General features: G+C 59.6%; 1 protein-coding gene across 1 annotated transcript; it reads right to left on the minus strand.

Moving 5' to 3' along the window:
- Window positions 1-339: 339 nt before the first annotated feature.
- On the minus strand, window positions 340-17,886 carry MCM2 (minichromosome maintenance complex component 2). The gene is made up of 16 exons (XM_072941999.1): window positions 17,752-17,886; window positions 16,899-17,131; window positions 13,778-13,953; window positions 13,433-13,693; window positions 12,402-12,621; window positions 11,963-12,170; window positions 11,021-11,155; window positions 10,505-10,696; window positions 5,473-5,566; window positions 4,329-4,579; window positions 4,120-4,246; window positions 3,547-3,659; window positions 2,553-2,795; window positions 1,684-1,866; window positions 1,446-1,601; window positions 340-938 (listed from the first exon to the last, which is right to left on the minus strand). The coding sequence occupies exons 1-16, from the start codon at window positions 17,755-17,757 to the stop codon at window positions 828-830; spliced, it is 2,709 nt and encodes a 902-aa protein (XP_072798100.1). The 5' UTR covers window positions 17,758-17,886; the 3' UTR covers window positions 340-827.
- Window positions 17,887-19,270: the final 1,384 nt, after the last annotated feature.

A 19,270-nucleotide genomic window follows, 5' to 3' on the forward strand; every position in this document is an offset into this window, starting at 1 on the left:
CAGGTATAAAGTCCGACCCAAGCTTCCCGGACTCCAGAGACCACACAGGCAGCAACTGACAACTGAACCCCCGAAAATCCACACCCACAACAACTCTTCCGACCTGGTCTACATCTACGGAAAACCAGATGGAAGAGCCTTTAAGAGGAGCCCAGAAAAACCCGAGTTGTGATATTAAAACTGAACAGAGGGAGGACGTGTAGCTCAGAGGTAGCGCGCTTGCTTAGCGTGCACGAGGTCCTGGGTGCAGTCCCAGTGCCCCATCAGAGCAAACCTACTTACCTCCCCACCTGAAAAAAATTAAGAAGTGTTAGAAAAAAGACCGAATTGAGACTACTGTTTAGATTTAACTCCGTTTTATTAAAATCTAAAACCACAGAAACAAGAACTGAATGTACAAACAAGAGAATGGGGAAACAGTAGGCAGGAGAACACGTGACCACAGCAAAGGCGACAAAGAGGCCTGGCTCCAAGACCCTCCTTCCCAACTCACCACCACCTGACCCGAAGCCGACCCCTCCACCAGGAGGGAGCCACGGCCGCAGGGCCGTGAGGACAGGCTGGGGCCCCCCACAGCACCCGTGTGCTCTACTCCCGGGAGCCAGAGAACCGGCAGGACACGGAACTCAGGCCACGAGAACAGCAGTTTTCGTCCCCTGCTGTGCTCAGACACCTAGGGCTGACCGCGACCCAAGGGGGGAGGTGAGCCAACCTCTGCAGGAACAGCAGCGTGGGGAGGCAGGCCCCTCAGACGGAGGGCGCAGGAAGTGAGCCTGGAGACAAACCCCGGGGCTGTGGGTGAAGCTGGAGCCCAGACTCGCGGACGCTCAGAACTGCTGCAGGATCACCTTCCGCTTCAGGTCGTGGCTGAACCTGTTCATCCTGAACAGCTCGCTGTCGTAAAAGGCAGACAGGTTGTGTACGTTGATCTGACGAGCCTGCAACAGGGGCTGGCGTGAGCATGGGCTGCCAGGAGCGCATCCGCGCCACGGGGGAGGGGGAAGCGGCGCCAGGTCGAGGGCGGGCCTGGAGCTGGACACAGCGCTCCGAGCACGGCCGGCGGACTCGGACATGCTCCTTGGCTGCCCTGAGCACCTCAGCTCTGCAGGACGAACAACAACAGGGCTGACTTCCCTGGCTGCTGTCGAGATTAAAGGTGTACATGACAGTGCTCGGTCGGCCATCAGCACCGGGCAGGCGGCTCTCAGCCAGGCCGGTCCACTAACCACGGGGCCGAACGCTCCGCTGAGGGCAGAGCTCCGCGCTGAAGCACGTGCTGAGCACGCAGAGGTCCTGGGCCAACCCCCAGTGCCTCCAGCGAGCAAACAAGCAAATACACAAATAAAGAAACCTAATCACCTCAACCAAAAAACCCAAAACGGAAGACTGCTCGGCCCTACAATGACTGACAGCCCAACAGCAAGCCCTGCCGCGGCCGTGCCTACCTTGTCCACCAGGTCCTTCTCCGGCACCTCGATGGTGTCCTGCTGGGCCCCGAAGCGGTTGCGTTGATACGTCACCTGCTCTGCCACCAGCTGCTTCAGGATGAAGAGCAGCAGCTCGTTGTTGTCTCGGCGGAACGATAGGTAGCGGGCGAATGTCTGTGCGGAGAAGAGCGGAGGTCAGCTGCCGTGCCAGCGTGAGGCCGGGGCCGCGCGCCCCCGCGCACCCACACGCGCCCACCTTCCGCATGCTGCGCATGACGCTGAACTTCTGCGTGTCGATGAAGCTCTCCAGCATCACGCGGATGGCCATGTTAACGTCGTCCTCCAGCACGTAGTCCCGCAGGTGCATGCGCGCGTGCGCCTCCGCCATGCGGATCATGGACTCGATGTGCCGCACGGTGATGGGGATGCTGCCTGTCGCCTGGAGAGGGACAGCGTCAGGTCTCCCCGCGCAGAGCGGCAGGGAGCGGGGGCGGGGCGCTGCTGGCCAGCACCCAGAGGCTCATCTAACCATCCTGGGGAAGCAGTGCTCACCTGAGCCGCCAGGTGGACCCACACTTCACTCCCCCCCAGAGTGGAAAGGCGCCCAGTGACGCCCCTGCACGCTTGCACCCTGAGTGATGTGTTTGTTACCACAAGGTACTATGAACTGCACGGTGCAGTGTAGCACAGTGAGGAAATAAAGCTGTGCTCCTGTGAAAACCAAGCCAAATGCTCTGAAAAGACTTGACCACGTTAAAAGTAGGAGAGAGGGAAGGAGGAATCACTGTCACGACTCGGTGGGTGAGCCCGGAGTCTAAAGAATTCTGCACTCCAACTGCTAGCAAACCGCCTTTAAATTCTCAGTTCAGCCCACGTGTTCATTTGGGTGAGATTTACGCAAAGTCAAGGGGGAACTGGATCAGTGGCCCAACAGTGAGGACCTCGGCCCTCTACTGAGACAGGTGAGTGTACGTGCATTTAAGTTCCAGTCAAGGTGAGTAGGTATCACTTTTTAAGTCCTTCCTGCTCTAGGCCTCCGGACTCACTGACCGCACAGACCAGAAGGCTCTGCAGTGCGCGCCTCTGCCTGCCCACCCCGCCCTCCCGGCCCCCGCCGGCTCTCACCATGGACTCCTTTCTCAGGTCGCTGTACATCTTGGCCACCTTGTCCTGGTCCATCTGGTTGAGCTTGGGGCGGACCTTCTCCTTGGCGTAGGTGATGTACTTCTTCAGGACCTCCTGCGGCAGGGGCTCCACGCCGTACGTGTTGGGCATGGTGGGCTCCGGGGCACCACCCTGCCCGTCCTCCTTGTTGCTGGGGTGGTGTCGGACGTGGCTGCCGACCACAAACCGGGCCAGCATCTCATCCTAAGACGAGACGGAGAGGGAAGGAGCGGGTGAGCCCCATGAGCTAGCTTGGAGTAAGTCGGCTGACAGAAGAAATGAGAGCCATGTGCGCTCGAGAATGTTCCCTAACCACAAGTGTCTTCCACCTGCTGCGTCAGGAGCTCCAGGGCCCAGCAGGAAGTGGGGCGCACCTCCTGGTGAAGGCAGGGGCCAGGACAGTGTCTGAATAACCAGAGAGAGAAGAGAGCGGGGTGGGGGATGGAGGCCCAGGGACACGCCTCCAGCTAAGACTGTCCGAGCACCCCAGTCCGTTCTAGGAAAAGAGGAGTTGAAGGCCCTCGCGGGGGCAGGGGTGTAGACAGAGGGGGAGCAGGAGGAGAGCGGCTCAGAGATGGCGCAGGAGCGGTGGACTCTGCAAGCAGGCTTGTGAGGAGTCGCTGACTTCCGAGCGGAGGAGGCCGAATCAGCCATGAGAGTGACCGGGGGATAGGGCAAGAGGCTGCAAGGCGTCGGTTGCAGGGAAAAAGCTGGGACGCAGTTGTAGCAGACAGACACGCAGGCAGTGAAGAGAGGTGGACTTGGGCCTGGTGGCCGCGTGTGGACTATGCTGGGTGGGCAGCTGGTGCGGGGGCAGATGAAGAGAAATAGAGAACTTCCAGACCAAGAACAAGAGTGGAAAACACAGGGCCCCCATGGCATGTGGCACAACACAGCCCTGGGCCACACGCGAGGTCCCCAGACTTCCTGCAGAGACTGGGACGTGGGCTGGTACCTGGACTGGGTCCACCGTGTCCCTCACCACACACAGGATGTCGAAGCGAGAAACGATGGGCTCCGTGAGATCCACGTTTTCTGAGAAGGTGAGCGAGGGGTCGTAGCGGCCTCCTGCAACACAGGCATCTCCCCGTCAGGGCCGGTCCCAGACCCTCTCCTTCACTGCACAGAGCTCTTCCCAGCCCACGTCGCTCCAGCGACAGGAGGGGAACCCGGAGGGTGGACACAGCACCCGGCGGTGCCCTGTGACTGCTTCACTCTCCCCACCAGGAAAAGCCAGCAACAAGGTGGGCAAGGGAGCCAGATCTCTGAGCGCTTACTGTCTGAGAGCAACTACCAGATCTGCCCAATGTAACGCACGAGGTTCTCCTGTCTTCTGAGAAAACAGCCAAGGCTGGGTCTGAGCACAGGCTCAATGAAGCCCAGGTGTCCCAAGTCCCACCTCCCCCCACGCCCCGGGAGCGCGTTCTGTCGCCCAAGTCCCTCCTCAGGCTCTGTGACAGGGGAGGGTGCTGCGGGCACCGGATTCCCAAAGGTGGGGGTGCCTCTCGGTCCCGTCCCCACCGTGTACCTATGGGGTTGGCAGCGGCAATGACGGTGCAGCGAGCCTGCAGGGAGGTGACGATGCCGGCCTTCGAGATGGAGATGCTCTGCTGCTCCATGGCCTCGTGGATGCTAGTTCTGTCCTGGTCGTTCATCTGCGAGGGAGGCAGAGACAGGACTCCTGCCCCGTCTGCTCCCCACACCCCGAACCCCTCACCTCCGGGCCCAGGGACATACCTTGTCAAATTCATCGATGAGACACACCCCTCGGTCAGCCAGCACCAGGGCCCCAGCTTCCAGGGTCCACTCCCTGCTGACCGGGTGCCGCTGGACATAGGCCGTGAGGCCCACAGCTGAGGCACCCTGGCCGGTGGTGAAGATGGCTCTGCTGGACACTTTCTCGATGTACTTGAGGAACTGAGACTTGGCCGTGCCGGGGTCCCCACACAGGAGCACGTTGATGTCGCCACGCACCTTGTGCTTGCCACCTGGAGCGGCAGGGCCAAGGGTGGAGACGGGAGGTGAGGGCTGCAGGACGAGCGGGGTCGTCTCGTTTCCCTGCCTGCCAACTACGTACGGCAAAGTGACATCCCTCCTAGAAGGTGAGGGACACCCAAGGCCAGCAGCCCCGTCTGAGCACAGAGCCCAGAGAAACGGCGCACGAGGAGGCGCGTGTGAAGATGCTCTTTTAACGTGAACACTGGGGCCATGCGCGCTGTCCAATGGGAAAGACAGCTGAGTGCAGCACGGGACAAGGGCCAGGACATGGGTCAGTGACCTCAAGGCATAACTCGCTCTGTGGGCGCCAATGTGAAACGACGCCAAAGACGTGCTGGTGAGGGAAGGCTGCTGGCAGGACCACGCTTGCAGACAGCAACGCACACAGCACAGGGACCTCTACCGAATACGTTGTGATGAGCCGCAGTGGGAAAGAAACTGAAAACATATATACATACACGCACACCTGTAACCGAACTGCTCTGCTGTACTGACCTGACACTAATGTTTTAAATCGACTACACTTCAATAAAAAGCAAGAATTAAAAATACATAAATTCTGTATCAGCACACGTGTAAGCCACGTGAGGCCCCACGAAGGTCTGCTGTGCGTGCCACACACCGACCAGGGGACCTGCAGGGCGGGACCCTGATGAGAAGGCGAGGTGGATGGAGGCTGCAGCCTCTCTGTGACCACTGCCACCTGAGGAAGAGGACGTGATGTGATGCACACTCGCCAGTCATCTCTGCGTTAACCCACAAGCGGCGTCCCAGCCGTGGGTGCTCGCCCTCCAGTGACGGAGCCGCACGCACTCTGCCTGCCGCCCGTGGCACGTCCTCCTCCCCGCACTCCCAGGACCTGAGGAAGCAGCCCCCTGCTCACCTGGGTTCTTGGGCTCCCCTCCGAACAGAGCCAGTGCCAGCCCTCTCTTGATGTCTTCGTGGCCGTAGATGGACGGGGCGATGCTGGCAAAGATCTGCAGGGGTAGGGGTGGCAATGGGACCAGGACCTGATGCACACGCCACCCCTGCTCTGGCCCAGAGCGCCCACCACGGCCGCAGGATTCCACCGCCAGAACCTCACACCTGGACTTTCGGCTGCGTGATTCTCTGGCTCTTCCCAAGACTCACAGAACCCTGGCCTGACCCCTTCACTTCATCCTGTCCCAGGGCCACCCACGGCTGCAGACCAGGAGCAGGAGACGAGACCCGCCCAGCATGGGGGTGGGGGGCTGTGTGGCCAGCCTGGCCCATGCTCCCAAATGGAAAAGCACTCATGGGGAGGGGTGTGATGTTGACGTGAGGCGGGTCCACCAGGAAGCCAGGTCGTTCACACTGAAGCTCCCCCGCTTGACAGAGTCGCACACAAATGCCACGAGAACTTAAAGGTAAAAGCAGACGCAGCAGAGCCGTCCTGCCGGGAGGAGACAGTTCCCCTTCCTCTGCTCCACCTCCCAGCTCCTGCGCTGTGCCCACATTCCCCTCCTCACGGGTCAGAGGCGGCGGCTGGGACAGCACCAGCCCCGGGGCGTCAGGCTGCAGGTGGGGAGGCCGGTCCCACTGTCCCACCCGCACACCCTCCGGGCGTCCTGGGAGCTGGAGGCTGGGAGGCCTGGAATGGGGTCGGCAGTCTGTCCGTATGTGACCACTCCGCATCACTGCCAGGGGCCAGTGTGACCAGCAGGTCACTCTGGAGACAGGATCCGTGGCACCACTGGCCCTGCCAGAAGTGCCTTGGGCCACTGTGTTGTCGTGAGTCAGGAGCGGCGGCCAATTTTCACAGCGTGTCTCCCTTTGCTGGTTCTTTCCTTGCCCCGAAATCGACTGCAAACCCAGCCCCAGGGGAGGCAGCACGGCACTTCGTGGCTAATGACAGCCCAGGCCTGGGCGGCTAGAGGCTGACGTCTCTAGTACTACTGCCCTGGGGCTGGGGGGAAGGGCCGAGACCAGGCCCGGGGCATGAGATGTGCAGGACGGCCTGCAGGACTCACACCAGGAGCAGGGAAGCTCCCGTCCGCGGCGCAGGACCATGTGAACAGGCTCACTGGCAGAAACGGACAAGGGGCAGCAGCTGGCTGGTAACCGCGGCTGAAACCTCGGTGGCGGTTAAGTCCGTCATTCACACTGCCACTCAAGCTCCCGGCGGGCGGTGACCCCTGCGTTATTTTGAAAGCTGGGAAGCAAAGGGAAGCCGGCATCATCCTGCTTTTCCTGCAGGAGCTCTGCCCGGACGTCAAACAGCTAAAGCAGGAGAGCTTCTCTGCACATAAGTGTCCCGGCAAACAAACGGAGGAGGGGCTGGAAGTGGAAGATGCTCCTCCTGCAACCCTGTGAGTGCAAGGACGGGGCCAGGCATCACCAGCGGCTGTGACGTCACAGAGACAAGCGGGGTAGCTTGCTGCGGCCCCCACCCAAGAGGAAAGTCAGCCCCGAGTCTGATCACGCCTTGGAATGCGGATTCACAGAGAACAGGGGACAGAGGAGTGTGTTCCACGGGGACACAACTGGCAACACTGAGACTGGAGGTCGTGACGCGGCAACGACCTGGTTCCTCCCACAAAAAACTGCGGGAAAAGAAAGGACAGAGAGGAGACATAAAGATGAGAGGCGTGTGAGTCGTCACAGCAGGCGGGCCCGGCCTGGCCGCTGCCGGGGAAACACGGACACCAGGCCACCCTGAAACTGCGGAGCCACAGCTGTTGCATAAGAGCTCCAGAAACACAGACGCAGTTACGGGGAAACTCGCTGGGTCTGTTTCACGATAACAGGGCAGGAGGCCCAGCCCAGAGACAGACTGGCCACCCCCTGGATGCCTGGAGAAGCAGGCAAAGGACACGCGAGGTCGCAGCACCACCCCCGCACGTCTCTATTTCTGCAGGAAAAGCTTTCAAAGTGGGCCAGGCTCTGAGCTGGGCTCCCCCGGAACTCACGATAACCCAACGCTCACAAACGTGCTCTCCACATCGTGGGGACCGCACAGAGAGGGAGCAGGGACAGCAGAGCCTAGCTCTGCCACGTAGGAGCCATGTGACGTGGGCATCTCACTTAATCCTCTGCACCTCAGGTTGTCCACCAAAAAAGTGGGCACAGCTGACCCACTACAGGATTACTGCCGTGATCTGGGATGGCGCGGTGCCAAGCAGACGCTCCGTGCTCAGAACACACCCCGATGCGCTCATCAAACCCACATCTGTCGCGGGGGGTGGCAGTGGCCGTGGATCTCATCCTCCTGTACGTTGCGCGGGTGTCCCGGGACTGCCCACTGCTGGCTCCTCGGCACCCAGGCCGTTTCTGAGCGGCTCTGGTACAGGGCACCTTGCAGGATGAGGTAATGTCTCCCCCAGGACCGAGGGCAGCAGCTTGCTTCTGCTCGCTCTGCCCGGCAGGCTGCCCGGCTTGGCTCCTCCCTGTAAAGCAGCCGCGGGTTGGTGGCCTCCCTGGAGGGGCTGGATGGCAAGGTGGCCGCCATGCCAATCACGCTGCTCGTGGCACCCGGGCTGACCCGTTTACTTTGAGAACTGACAGGGCAACGTGGCGGCTGGTAGCAAGGGTGACGTCAAAGCCAGACCTGCCAGGAGCAACGCCTGTTCCACACGCTTATTCCATTTACCCCATTACCACCTGGTTCCCCCATGATGGAGGGGAGACAACACCTGCTGCCAGAGGCAGGGCGGGACCTGACCCCGGCTCCCCATACTCCTAGTTCTTGTGCGCACCAGACGGCGCCCAGGTGGAGTCTAACACGGGGCCCCAGAGCTGTTCACCCTCCCGCTGGCCCTCTGTGCTTCCCCCCGTGCACAGTCCCGGTGCCGCCACCCAACTTCTGCATTAACCGCTGCGGACGCATCCCCATCTCGTTCTCACGCCTGCGGGCGGTCCATCTGATCACACTGAGGACACCACCAAAACCCAAACCCAAGTCCAGCCTCAGACTGCACCAGCCTCCTGTTCTTCAAAACCTAAGCCTCAGACATGCATCCCTGGAATGTTTCACCCCGACAGCAGCCAGGGCCCACGGAATCACACGCCGCGGGCAGCAAGCCGAGTCGCGCAGGCTGGAGAGACTAGGGCCCTGAATGGCGGGCAGACGGGAGGGCGCCCAACTGAAAGGGCTGCTGCCACTCAGCCCGTCAGCTGCTGCCACAGACCTGGGACTGACCAGCACCCAGGCTTCTGTGTGAAACTGCTTGATCGCTGAAGAGTAATAACGCACTCAAACGCTAAAAAAAGAGAAAAAGCAGAACCACCTGCCAACCAGGGAAAACCCGTCAGCAGGGGGCGTGGGGCCTGCTGGCCACCAACCTGCAAACCTCCGGCTCAAACAAGTCTGGTCATTTGGGGACCTTGCCTGTCGTTCCTTTAATTTGCTCCAATGTTGCAGAGCGAGCCGTCTACGCCTCCATCCAAGCTACTGGTGACAACAGCCACCCTAACCGTGGACTCGCGATGAGCCCCTCCCCACAGGGCTCAGAGAAGCATCATGGGGGGCTGTCACCCTCTCCAACCCAGGCGTCACCGAGGTCGAACAGCCACAACTGCGACCCGGCTAGTCAGACAGGTGGGCAGCGGGAGAAAGGCTCTGGAGGCGAAGACAGCAGAGAGGCAGGGCGCCTGCGTCAGCACGAGGCACACACGGGGCTGCCGTGCGCAGGGTGCAGGCATGTGGCGTCCATGACACTCTCCTCACTCCGAGGGGAGACTGGTGGCTGAATTCACGGCAGAGGGAAAGACAGCGCTGGGAGAGCGTTCTAGAAGCACGTGCCCACCCACCTGCACATCAGGGGCGTGTGCGGACGGGCTGACACTTGCACACGGGCACAGCGCGTCCACCCACCCTGAGAAGCTGGCCCACACGCTCCGCTGAGATTCCGAAAGCTTGTTTACCACGTTAGCACTGGTTTTCCTCTGGGAGGGGTGAGGGAAATCTTACTGGGAACCCCGGTAAAGAAGGAGACCCGCGGGGCCCCCCGGAGCTTGAGGGCGGCCCAGGTGGGCTCCGAGGCCTGAGCGAGCCGGCGGGACTGCAGGTCCTATCCTCCCGAGGCTGGGGACACCTGCCTCCCCCGTGGGTCCCCAATCTCGGTGGACTCAGAAAGATGGCCCAATAGGGGTGCGGGGGTGCAGGGGTCCAGGCCCACTCGCTGAACAAGCCAGGTGAGTCGTGAGCTCTGGGGCAGCAGGGCAGAGCCCAGGGCAACAGCCGTGCTGTTCTGTGTGAATCACTAAACAGGAAGCGGAGAGCTGAGGGGGGAGGAGGACCGGGGCGCAGGAAGAGGAGGAAGACGGAGGACCGGGGGCCTGACCTGGGCGCCCAGGGGTGCGGGAAGCCCATGACAAGAACTGAGCGCTCCACAGCTGACCCTCGAACGTGGGTTTGAACTGCACGGGTCCCCTTATACACGGATTGTCAACAGTGTGGGGGTCAGTGCCCCTCACCCCCTGCGCTGCTCAAGGGTCGCCTGTATTTGTCACCTGTATTTCTACAACATAAACCCCCCTCCCCAACCCTCAGTAAAAGTGCCTACAGTTAAAAGCAAAACCAAACCCAGCAATGCCAAGGCAGCATTCTTCCTGGAGGAAGGACTGTCCGTCGGGGCCTGAGGCCTGGGGACACCCACCAGATGAGCTGCCCCCAGCCATTTCCATTCAAGCCGGAGCTCGGCACCACCGGGTGAGTCCTGATCACTCCCGTTCTCGTCACTGGGGACACAGGCTCAGAGAGGCCAACCCCAAGTGGATTCATGCTCTTCCCCGAAGCACAGCCCATCAGCACAAGTGCACAGAGCTGACGCAGGAAGTTAAAAGGGGGCAAGGCTTCCAAGGCCCGAGAATCAAGACGGAGATTCCAGAGCAGCCTGGACAGTGAGCCCAGGTACCCACTTCTCGCCGCGAGCCCCGCCCGGCCTTCCACCTGCCTTCTCCCCGATCTGCTGGTCCTTGGAGAGGCTGGTGATCATCTTCACGTCCTCATCGGTCAGCTCCCCCACGGCAACCTTGTTGTCCTTCTTGGCCACATGGTTGGCTAGGATGACAGTGGCAAAGACAGGGAAGCCGTTGGCGGTATTGAGAGCCCCGTCATAGTTGTTGTGGTAGATGCCAGTCAGCTCCTGCGGGCACAACACTGAAGGGTCAGGAGGACCACCTGCGGCCAGGAGCATGAGCCAGCCCACCTCCTCACTGGCATCACCCACCCTCTCCTCTGGGCCCCCAGGCTACAGACTGGGAGACCAGTAACTCAGCAGAACCGCAGCATAGCTGCCCCCAACCCCAGTGTCCCATCCATCCTGGCCGTCCACCCCAGGGAGAAGCTCTCAGTCCCGAGGACTGGACAGCTGACCTCAACTCCCCCGCTACCACGGCCACTCTCATCGGCTGCAGTGTTCACACCAACTTCCGCAGCAACGTGGCTCACCCACCCCCCAGCAACTTACTATCTCGTCTCCTGGCTTGCAGCTGTCCACCAGATCTGCGAGGAGGATGGCGTCCTTGGAGCGGGGCAGCCGGCCGGCCGCCACTTTGCCAGGACTCTCCTGAATTCGGATGCGCTGGTAGTTCTGGTAAATGGTCTGCACGGGACAAACACATGGTCATAGGGGCCAGTCCCTGTGACAGGGCAGGGGAGGACCCTGGACAGAGGCCTGAGCTCAGATGAAGTCCAGCCGTACGGCCGTCCCTCCCTAAGGCAAGGCGCACTGGAATTTTAAACAGGTCAGTCTCCGGTTGCGGGCTGCCCAAGCGCACACCCGCAGTCTGCTCCTGGCACGGCGGCTCCAGCGGGCCACTTCTCAGAACTGCAGAGCAGTGAGGCGCAGCACAGCAGCCATGGCCGCAGGGCAGTAGCAAGGTCTGGTGGCCACCCCAGGCGCTGTGACAAGCCCCTTTCCACAGTTGCAGCCGCCCACCTACAAAGGTGTATGTACGTGCCCAAGGTCGTGAGGCCCAGAGGCCCTCGGCGGGGCCTCCTAAAAACAGCAATGCAGGGTCTCAGGTGGTTATAGAGCAGGGCCCCCAGCGAAAGGCACAGAGAAGCAGGTACCAGGCCTGGATGGGACTGTAGGCGCCCTGTGTGAGTGACAGGCTGGAAAGCAGGTGCCCCTCCCAGGGGGCAGCCAGGTGAAATGTGGGCCGAATTCTGCTAGATCTTCCCATTAAAAGAAAAAAAGTTGTAAACTTTGATGTGTACCTAAAATCGTGTGGTTTTTCAAAATTGGCTTGGATTCATGAAAGCACCACGTGGGCCAAACTAAACAGGCTGACCAGACCGGTCTGGCTCGCCCCAGCGTGCGGCCAAGGCACACGGCACCTTGCCTTCTCCCGCGGCCACGGTGCTGGCCCTCGCACAGCCCCTGCGGAGGGCTGGCCCCTGCACTCACCTCTTCCATGTTGACCTCAAAGGGGCCAGTGGACTGGCACTCGGGGCAGGAGCCCGGCTTCACCTCCTGGCTCTGGGACTGGCAGAACGGCCCCAGCACGAAGCTGCACTTGCTGCAGCTGTACTTGACCATGCTGAGCTGGGGCAGGACACCCGTGCAGCTGGTCACCACCCCGCTGGTGCGGATCAGCTGGTTCAGATGCAGCTGCCTGCGGAGATGAGGGCGCCGTTGGAGGCCTGGGGTGGGCGGACGCAGGACCCACACCCTCCAGAGGGGTCAGGGCTACATGTGAGGGCCCCAAAACCTGGGGTCCAGCTTCCACCAGACCAGGCCACTCAATGGTGAGTGCTGTCCCTGGTCGCAGCCCGCCTGCCCGCCCGCCCACCCACACCACGTAGCTCTTCCGACTGATGCCTGAGCACCCAGGCCCTCAGCTCACCTCAGTGAGCGCAGCTCTTCCACCAGAGGCAGGTGGGAGATGCGCACATGGATGTGGCTGGCGATGCGGTCGTACTTGGGGTACATGGCCAGCACCACCTCCAGCGCGGCCTCGTCGAAGATCTGCAGCAGCTCTGCCGGCGCCTCAGGCAAGAAGTAGGCCAGGACGTGCTCCCTGGCAGCCAGGTCCTCGTAGTTCACCACCAGGCTCTCGCGGTTCTCTGGGTGCAGGCGGGCAAGAGGGAGACTCAGCACAGGGCTCAGCTGGGGCCGGAGGGGAGGGGACCCGCCCCTGCCCCTGACTCTGAGCCAGAGGCCCAGCTCTCACTTCTAAGCCTACTGGCCGTTAGCTACATGACTCAGGTAAGTGACATGTCCTGGGCCTCAACTTCTGCATCCAGGAATGGGGCTGTCACTCGGCCAAGTCACGGGAGGGGTTAAGTGGAACACTACCCGTGGGCACCTACTACAAACTCAGGATGCCCACGAGGGCCAGGAGGGGAACCTATGAATAAACTGTCCAATGCCAGACAAGAAGAAGTGGAGAGGACAGTGGGGGGGGCCAAGACCCACATGCCATTGATTCCTCACACACAGAAGTGTGCTGCCACTTTCTGATCAAAGTAGTAATCCAGATTTTTACATAAAGCCTGCCAAATTTTAAGCCTGTCTAAAACCACTTCCGTGGTCCAGGTGTGGCCCCTGGGCTGGGCACTCGACACCGTCTGGAAGATGAACAACTCGGGCTCCAGGTCTTGCTCCCCCCACCAATGCTAGGCAAGTAGCTCACGTCCCCTGCATGTCGTGGGGTTAGGGGTCAAAGTGCAGTCTGGAGGCCAGAACCTGCAGCCTCCACAGGGGCCTGGAGAGCGGGGAGGCGGGGAATGGAGCTGGGCCCTCAGAGATGGGTGGGTGGTCTGGGGGCGGGGCCGATGGTGTTGAGTGGGTGGGGCCGATGGTGGGGCGGAGTCCAGGCTGGGGGTGAGAGGCGGCGTTGAGGGCAGCAGCAGGGCTCAGGGCAGCGGGGCGCACCTTTGCACATGTCGCTGATGCGCTCCTTGAAGACGTTGTGGCCGTGGCCGTCCACGTGGGTGCGCAGGAAGTTCTTAAACCGGTGGTGGATCTCCAGGCGCGGGCCCGCCAGGCTCACCCACTCGCGCACCGAGTGGCCCTTCAGGTCCTCCAGGTTCTCGATGCTCTCGATCATCTCCTCGTCCTCGTCGCCATCCTCCGTGGCCCGCTCCACCTGGCGCCGCTTGCGACTGGGCCGCTCCTCGTCCTCCTCGTCGCTGTCTGGGGACCGCGGACACGCTCAGGGCCGTGTTCCCGGCACCTCCCTCCGCCTCCCGCAGCCCCAGGTGCAGACCCCGAACCCACCATACAGGAGCCCGGGGCGCATGCGCCCCAGCCCCCGGCCCGCCTCCCGGTCGCGCTGCCGCATGACCCGCTCCGCCGCCTCGCGCTGACTGGCGGTCAGCTCCTCCACGTCCTCGTCGTCCGGGGCCAGTCCCTCGGGCTCGTAGAAGTCCAGCTCCGGCCTGGCACGGTAGTCCCTGAGAAGCCCCAAGGCAGAGCCCGTTAGTACCAAAGACCCTAAGCAAGACCCCACCCAGGATCTGGGCCTGCTCGCCAGGGCTCAGGAGCGCCGGCCAGGGCGGCAGGGACAGTCCCTGGGGCAGAAATACCCAAGGCTCAGAAAGGATCTCCGGTGGATCAGCACGGAAGGACATTCTGGCAGATGCCGACCTTGAAGGCGCTGCACCCAGGCCAGTGGAACAAGCCAGTCACTAAACAGAAACCCTGGGTGACTCCGTTTGGGAAAAACAGTCCTAGAGACGACAGTGATGCATTTTTCCACAGTCAAAAAAAGGGAGCTGTGAGCACCAGTGAGAGAAAAGAATCGGAGGACCCACAAAACCTTCAGAGAGCCCACCCAGCCCCCCACGGGGAGGGACTCTCCCTGGACTCCTGCTGCAGGCAATGCCGCTCCAAACCAGCCCTTCCACGTGTCCACCTATCACACATCCAGGACTGATGCCTCAACAAGCACCCCCCAGAGCAAACACTGCTCCCTCCCTGCAATTTTGGGAGGCAGACATCACCACTCCAGCAGAAAGGTGAGGAAACCAAGGACTGGGGGGATGTGATCTTGGCCAACAGTCACTCAACAGAGCTGGGTGTCAAAATACGGCCAACAGATCACCAGCTGGTTCCGACAGCACGTTAGCCCTATGACAGTCCTCTTGAACTCTCCCCTTCTTAGAGGAGGGGGTGATTTAGGGAGCTTTTTTCCTTGCCGTAAACTCTGTCAAACGACACTCTCGGAACGGATACTCCCAAACTGCCGACACCAGAAACAGAACCCGGAGCCAGATGAGTTTCTGGGCTGACTGCTTCCAAATTCTTCAGTGTTCTCAGGGAAAAGCTGTCTGTCGACTCTAAGAATTTCAAGTCATGTGAAATGCCCTCAGCAAAATTCCGATGGGTCTATGAAAAAAACTGATAAATCAGACTTAGGCAAAATTTAAAAACTTCGCATCTCAAAAAATACCTTTTAAAAAAATTAAAAAGACAAGCCACAGATTGGGGAGAAAATACCTGCAAATCACATACCTGATAAAAGCCTTGCATCCAAAATGAGTTCCTAAAAAACTCTTACAACTCAATAATACGGTCAAGCAACCCAACAAAAAAACGGGCAAAAGGTCTGGCGACACTTCTCTGAAGACACACGAAAGGGACGCGCAACATCACTGGACGTCAGGGAAATGCAGATCAAACCCAGCGAGGTACCGCCTCACACGCATTACGGTGGCCGTCAGTCACCAAGCCCCAGGAGGCACTGTGGAGAGCGCGGGGCAATCAGAGCCACACGCACCACTCGTGGGAATGTAAGATGGTGCAGCTGCTTTGGAAGACAGCCTGGCGGTTCCTTGATAAATTAACATAGAGTTGTCACATGGCCCAGTAATTCCATTCCTCGGAACTGGAATTTCATCCCAAGAGAATTCGAAATACGTTCACATAAAAAATTCATACCGGCACTGTTCATAACAGCTAAAAAGTACAATGAACCAAACGTCTACCAACTGATGAATGGATACACAAAATGTGGTCTAGCTCTCCAACGGAGTATTACCCAGCCATGAAAAGGAATGAGGTACTGACATGTCTGCCAATGTGGACGGACCCTGAAAACCATGGTAAGTGAAAGCCGGTCACAAAAGGACACACGTATCATATGGGTACACACTTACAGGATATGGCCCAAACTGGCAAATCCAAAGAAACAGAAAGTAGACTACTGGTGGCCTAGGGGTGGGGAAGGGAGTGGGACTAACTGTAAACAGGCACAGGGGATGTTACAGGGATGATGGAAATATTCTAAAACTGGACTGCAGTGATGGCTGTACAAGTCAGGAAATTTACTAAAAAGCACTGTTATATTCTTATAAGAGGTATATTTCATACTATGTAAAGTATAGCTTGGCGAAATTGTTTTTTAAAAAGCCACAAAACCAAAATCTAACTGGGCCTGGAGTCCTCAGGTACCTCTATCCAGAGGCCCTTGCAAGGGAGTCTTGTTCTCTGAGGAGGAGGAGCAGGGAGGGGCGGATGGAGGGTGGGTGGAGGGAGGGGCGCCCTGCCTGAACAGCCCCCCAGAGGGAAGCTGTTCTGGCCTAGCCAGACACCTCATTCCTTCCACAGTCTGGCCTGGGCTGCACGCTCAGGCTCATTGTCTGGAGTGATGGGGCTCAAAGCCAAGGTCCAACTGTGGACCGTGAAAGAGGCCCCTGGAAGTCCCTCCAGTGCTCCCAAAGGCCACGCGCCACGAAGTGCGGGATGGCCTGACCAGTCCTCTCAAACACACCCAGTTTGGTAGCCCTGAGTCAGAGTAAAGCGGGCCCCGAAGCAGAATCTCAGGGAGGCTCCTGGGCGTTCAGACAGTTCTACTACTAACAGACGGACCAGATCCTGGTTGTAAATACAGGTAAAGCAGCAGTGGGAACCTAACCCTGCTCGCTCACAGAACGCACTCCACTAACTCAGCATTAAACCTCGAGAACCCTCAGTACATTATGTGTACGTTTATTAAGTGTGAACACAGGGCCTGTACAGATCGGGCACATTTGCTGAGGTTAATCTAAATCCTAATTAACCAGACCCCCCCCCCAGTTTCTCTGAAGTTGCAAAGAAATTCTTGGCTGCCTGTTTCCTGTCCTTCCCAGCTGGCATCCCTGGTGTGGTCCTCGATTAGAGCCCCTGCGTTCCCTAGGTGGCATGTCTCACAGAGCTGGGGCGTACCCAGGCCTGGGGGTCCAGTCTAACCAGATACAGCCGGCTACCTGGACACACTGTGGCCTCCCCAGACCCTGGACCAAGATCAAAGGCAAGGAGGCTGTGACCCCTCTGCTTCCCCAGGACCCAAAGCAAGGTTGCCAGACACACAACAGACTCCCTGCAAAGCTCTGTGGCGTGCAGGGCCTTGAACACCTACCTTTCCATGCCATCTCCGAAAAGCTCCTCTCCATCCTCTTCCTCCTCTTCCAGGGGCCCCTCTGTGCCCAGCAGCCCCTCCGACTCATCCTCAAAGGGAGGAAGGTCTCGGCCAGGGCTGGAAGTCAGGGCATCCGTACGCCGGGAGCTTCGCCCAGGACTGGAGGTGAGAGGGTCGTTGCCTCGACGGCGCGGGGCGGGGCTGGACGCCACTGTGAAGGACTCAGATGATTCCTGCAGGTGTAAATGGATTGAAGGTGAGCGCTGACTTACCTTCCAGTACGTCGACCCTCCGCACTAGTGACCCTGTCTTTCAACAACGCAAACCCCTTCCAGCCTCCAGACTCTGCACCTGCTGTTTCCGTTGCCTGGAATGCTCTGCGCCAATGGCCTCGCAACACCCGGACCAGCTCAAGGACCAGCTCCTCAAACAGTCCGTCATTCACCTTGGCCTGTTTTCTCCGTGACAAACCACCGAGGCTACTCACTTGCTGATTTGCCTGCTTACCGCCAACTCCCTTCATCTGCACTCATTCCCACCCATCTGAGGACCCAGTGCACCAGGAACTGCTTTGCGGCCACAACATGAAGGGTGTGAAACCCAGACTGGTGGGGACAGACAACAGTCTCGACTGCGGACAAGAACAGTACAGTAGGGAGGACCCGAGGGCGCGCGCTGGGCTCGGCCAGGGGCCCAGGCTCCCGGGGGTGCGGGGCCGCGGGCCCTGAAGCCCGCACGACGGGAGCGCAGAGGTAAGGAGGCCCGTCCCGGCGGGCCGGGGCAGGGGCGAGAAGCGCAGCCCCCCGCCGCCCGCTCGCAGGCACGCAGACCCCCGCGCCCCGGCCGCGCTCACCGCCATCGCCGCGCCGCGCTCCTCTCCGCTCCGCCCGCAACAACCAGTTTTCGCGCGAAAAGCGGCCCACGTGACCACCCGAGCCCGGGAAGCGGCTGAAGCAGCCCGACGTCACGACGTCGGCGTCCACCTTCGTCACGCCGGCGCTCCGGGGCGGGCCCGAGGGCGAGGCCCCGCCCCCGCCGCCCGAGGCCCCCGCCCCACGTGCGCTCTGCACTCTGCGCTCCGCGCTGCCGGGTCCAGCCAGGGCGATGGGGCTGGTGCGGCGGCTGGTTCCGGGCAGTGAGGACCAGCCCCGCCTGCCGGCTTCGCGACCTCGGTCACGCTGTGGCCGTTTTACAGACGAGACAGCTGAGGCTCGGAGCGTTGTTTTCTGAGGTCTTCTTACCTTGTCATGTCAAGTCCTCCAAAACATCAGGCTGAGTCCTTGAAGCGCCCGGAGGCCCAGGATTCTAGGAGGCCACGTAGCGGGGTTATCCTCCGAAGGATCCGAGGTGCAGCGGTGTTCCCCGTAGAAAGATCGTCGTGCGCAGACATGTGGAGAGCATGGCGCCATGGCCATCTGCAAGCACTTCCCTAGTTCTGGTTAAACAGCTTGTGGTGCCCAGGGAGGGGCTTGAGGTTGGAAAGCCCAGATGACAAAAGGTCGCCCAGTCTTCTGAAGGCAGTGGAGAGCCAGAGAAGGGTTTCGAGCAGGATGGGACATGAGCCGCCCTCGGTTTTAGGAGAATGCCCCAGGCTGCCTGAAGTGGAGGTGAACTGAAACAGGTTGGCAGCGGTTACAGTCTGTACTCTGAATCTGCCTTTCAACCTACGGATGGATAAAAAAAATTTTTTTTTAATTCTAGAAAGTTCCAAAAATCAGACCTTGATTTTGCTGTAAGCCAGTAACTATTTACCCAGCATTTACATTGTATTTATGCCTTTTTGCACAACATTTACATTAATTAGGTATTACAAGTAATCTAGAATGACGAAGTATACAGGAAGATGTGCATAGGCTATATGCAAATATTGCCCCATTTTAAATAAGGAGCTTGAGCATCCTTGAATTTTGGCATTTGCAGATAGCCTGAAACCAGTCCCCTAAGGATACGAACCTCGGTGAATCTATGACATTGCACGCACTTTGCATCTGACCACTGTGCACAACGTTCCTGACTCTTATTTTCGGATCCCTATTACCATCAGGGAGCCCAGTTCTGCAGCACCGTCTCCTCCTGTCTGCCGTGCCTAGGGAGGGTGACCACCCGAGCCTGGTGCAGGGCAGGGGGAGAACCCAGGAATCAGGTCATTATTACAGTACCATTTATGGAAATTCGCTGATGCCACACCCTGTCCTGTGTGCAGAGGACTGCATTAAGTGAGTGCTCTTCTGCCCTGAAGGGAGGGCTGACACAGATACCCTCATTACCCCACAAACAAAATCCCACAGAAACCTACGTGTAGGTCCAAAACTGAGAGTACAAAGTGCAGAATTGCTCATGGGGCTAGGAATAGGAAGCCAGCCATCTCCACC

Source organism: Vicugna pacos, chromosome 17, assembly GCF_048564905.1.
Source record: "Vicugna pacos chromosome 17, VicPac4, whole genome shotgun sequence".
Lineage (NCBI taxonomy): Eukaryota > Metazoa > Chordata > Mammalia > Artiodactyla > Camelidae > Vicugna > Vicugna pacos.

Excerpts from the sequence above, each read along its gene's own strand:
- MCM2 (XM_072941999.1), bottom strand. Across the intron at positions 12,171-12,401 it reads GAAGAGCTGCGCTCACTGAG|GCAGCTGCATCTGAACCAGC; the intron begins GTGAGCTGAGGG and ends TCATCTCCGCAG. Across the intron at positions 3,660-4,119 it reads TGCCGCTGCCAACCCCATAG|GAGGCCGCTACGACCCCTCG; the intron begins GTACACGGTGGG and ends CCTGTGTTGCAG.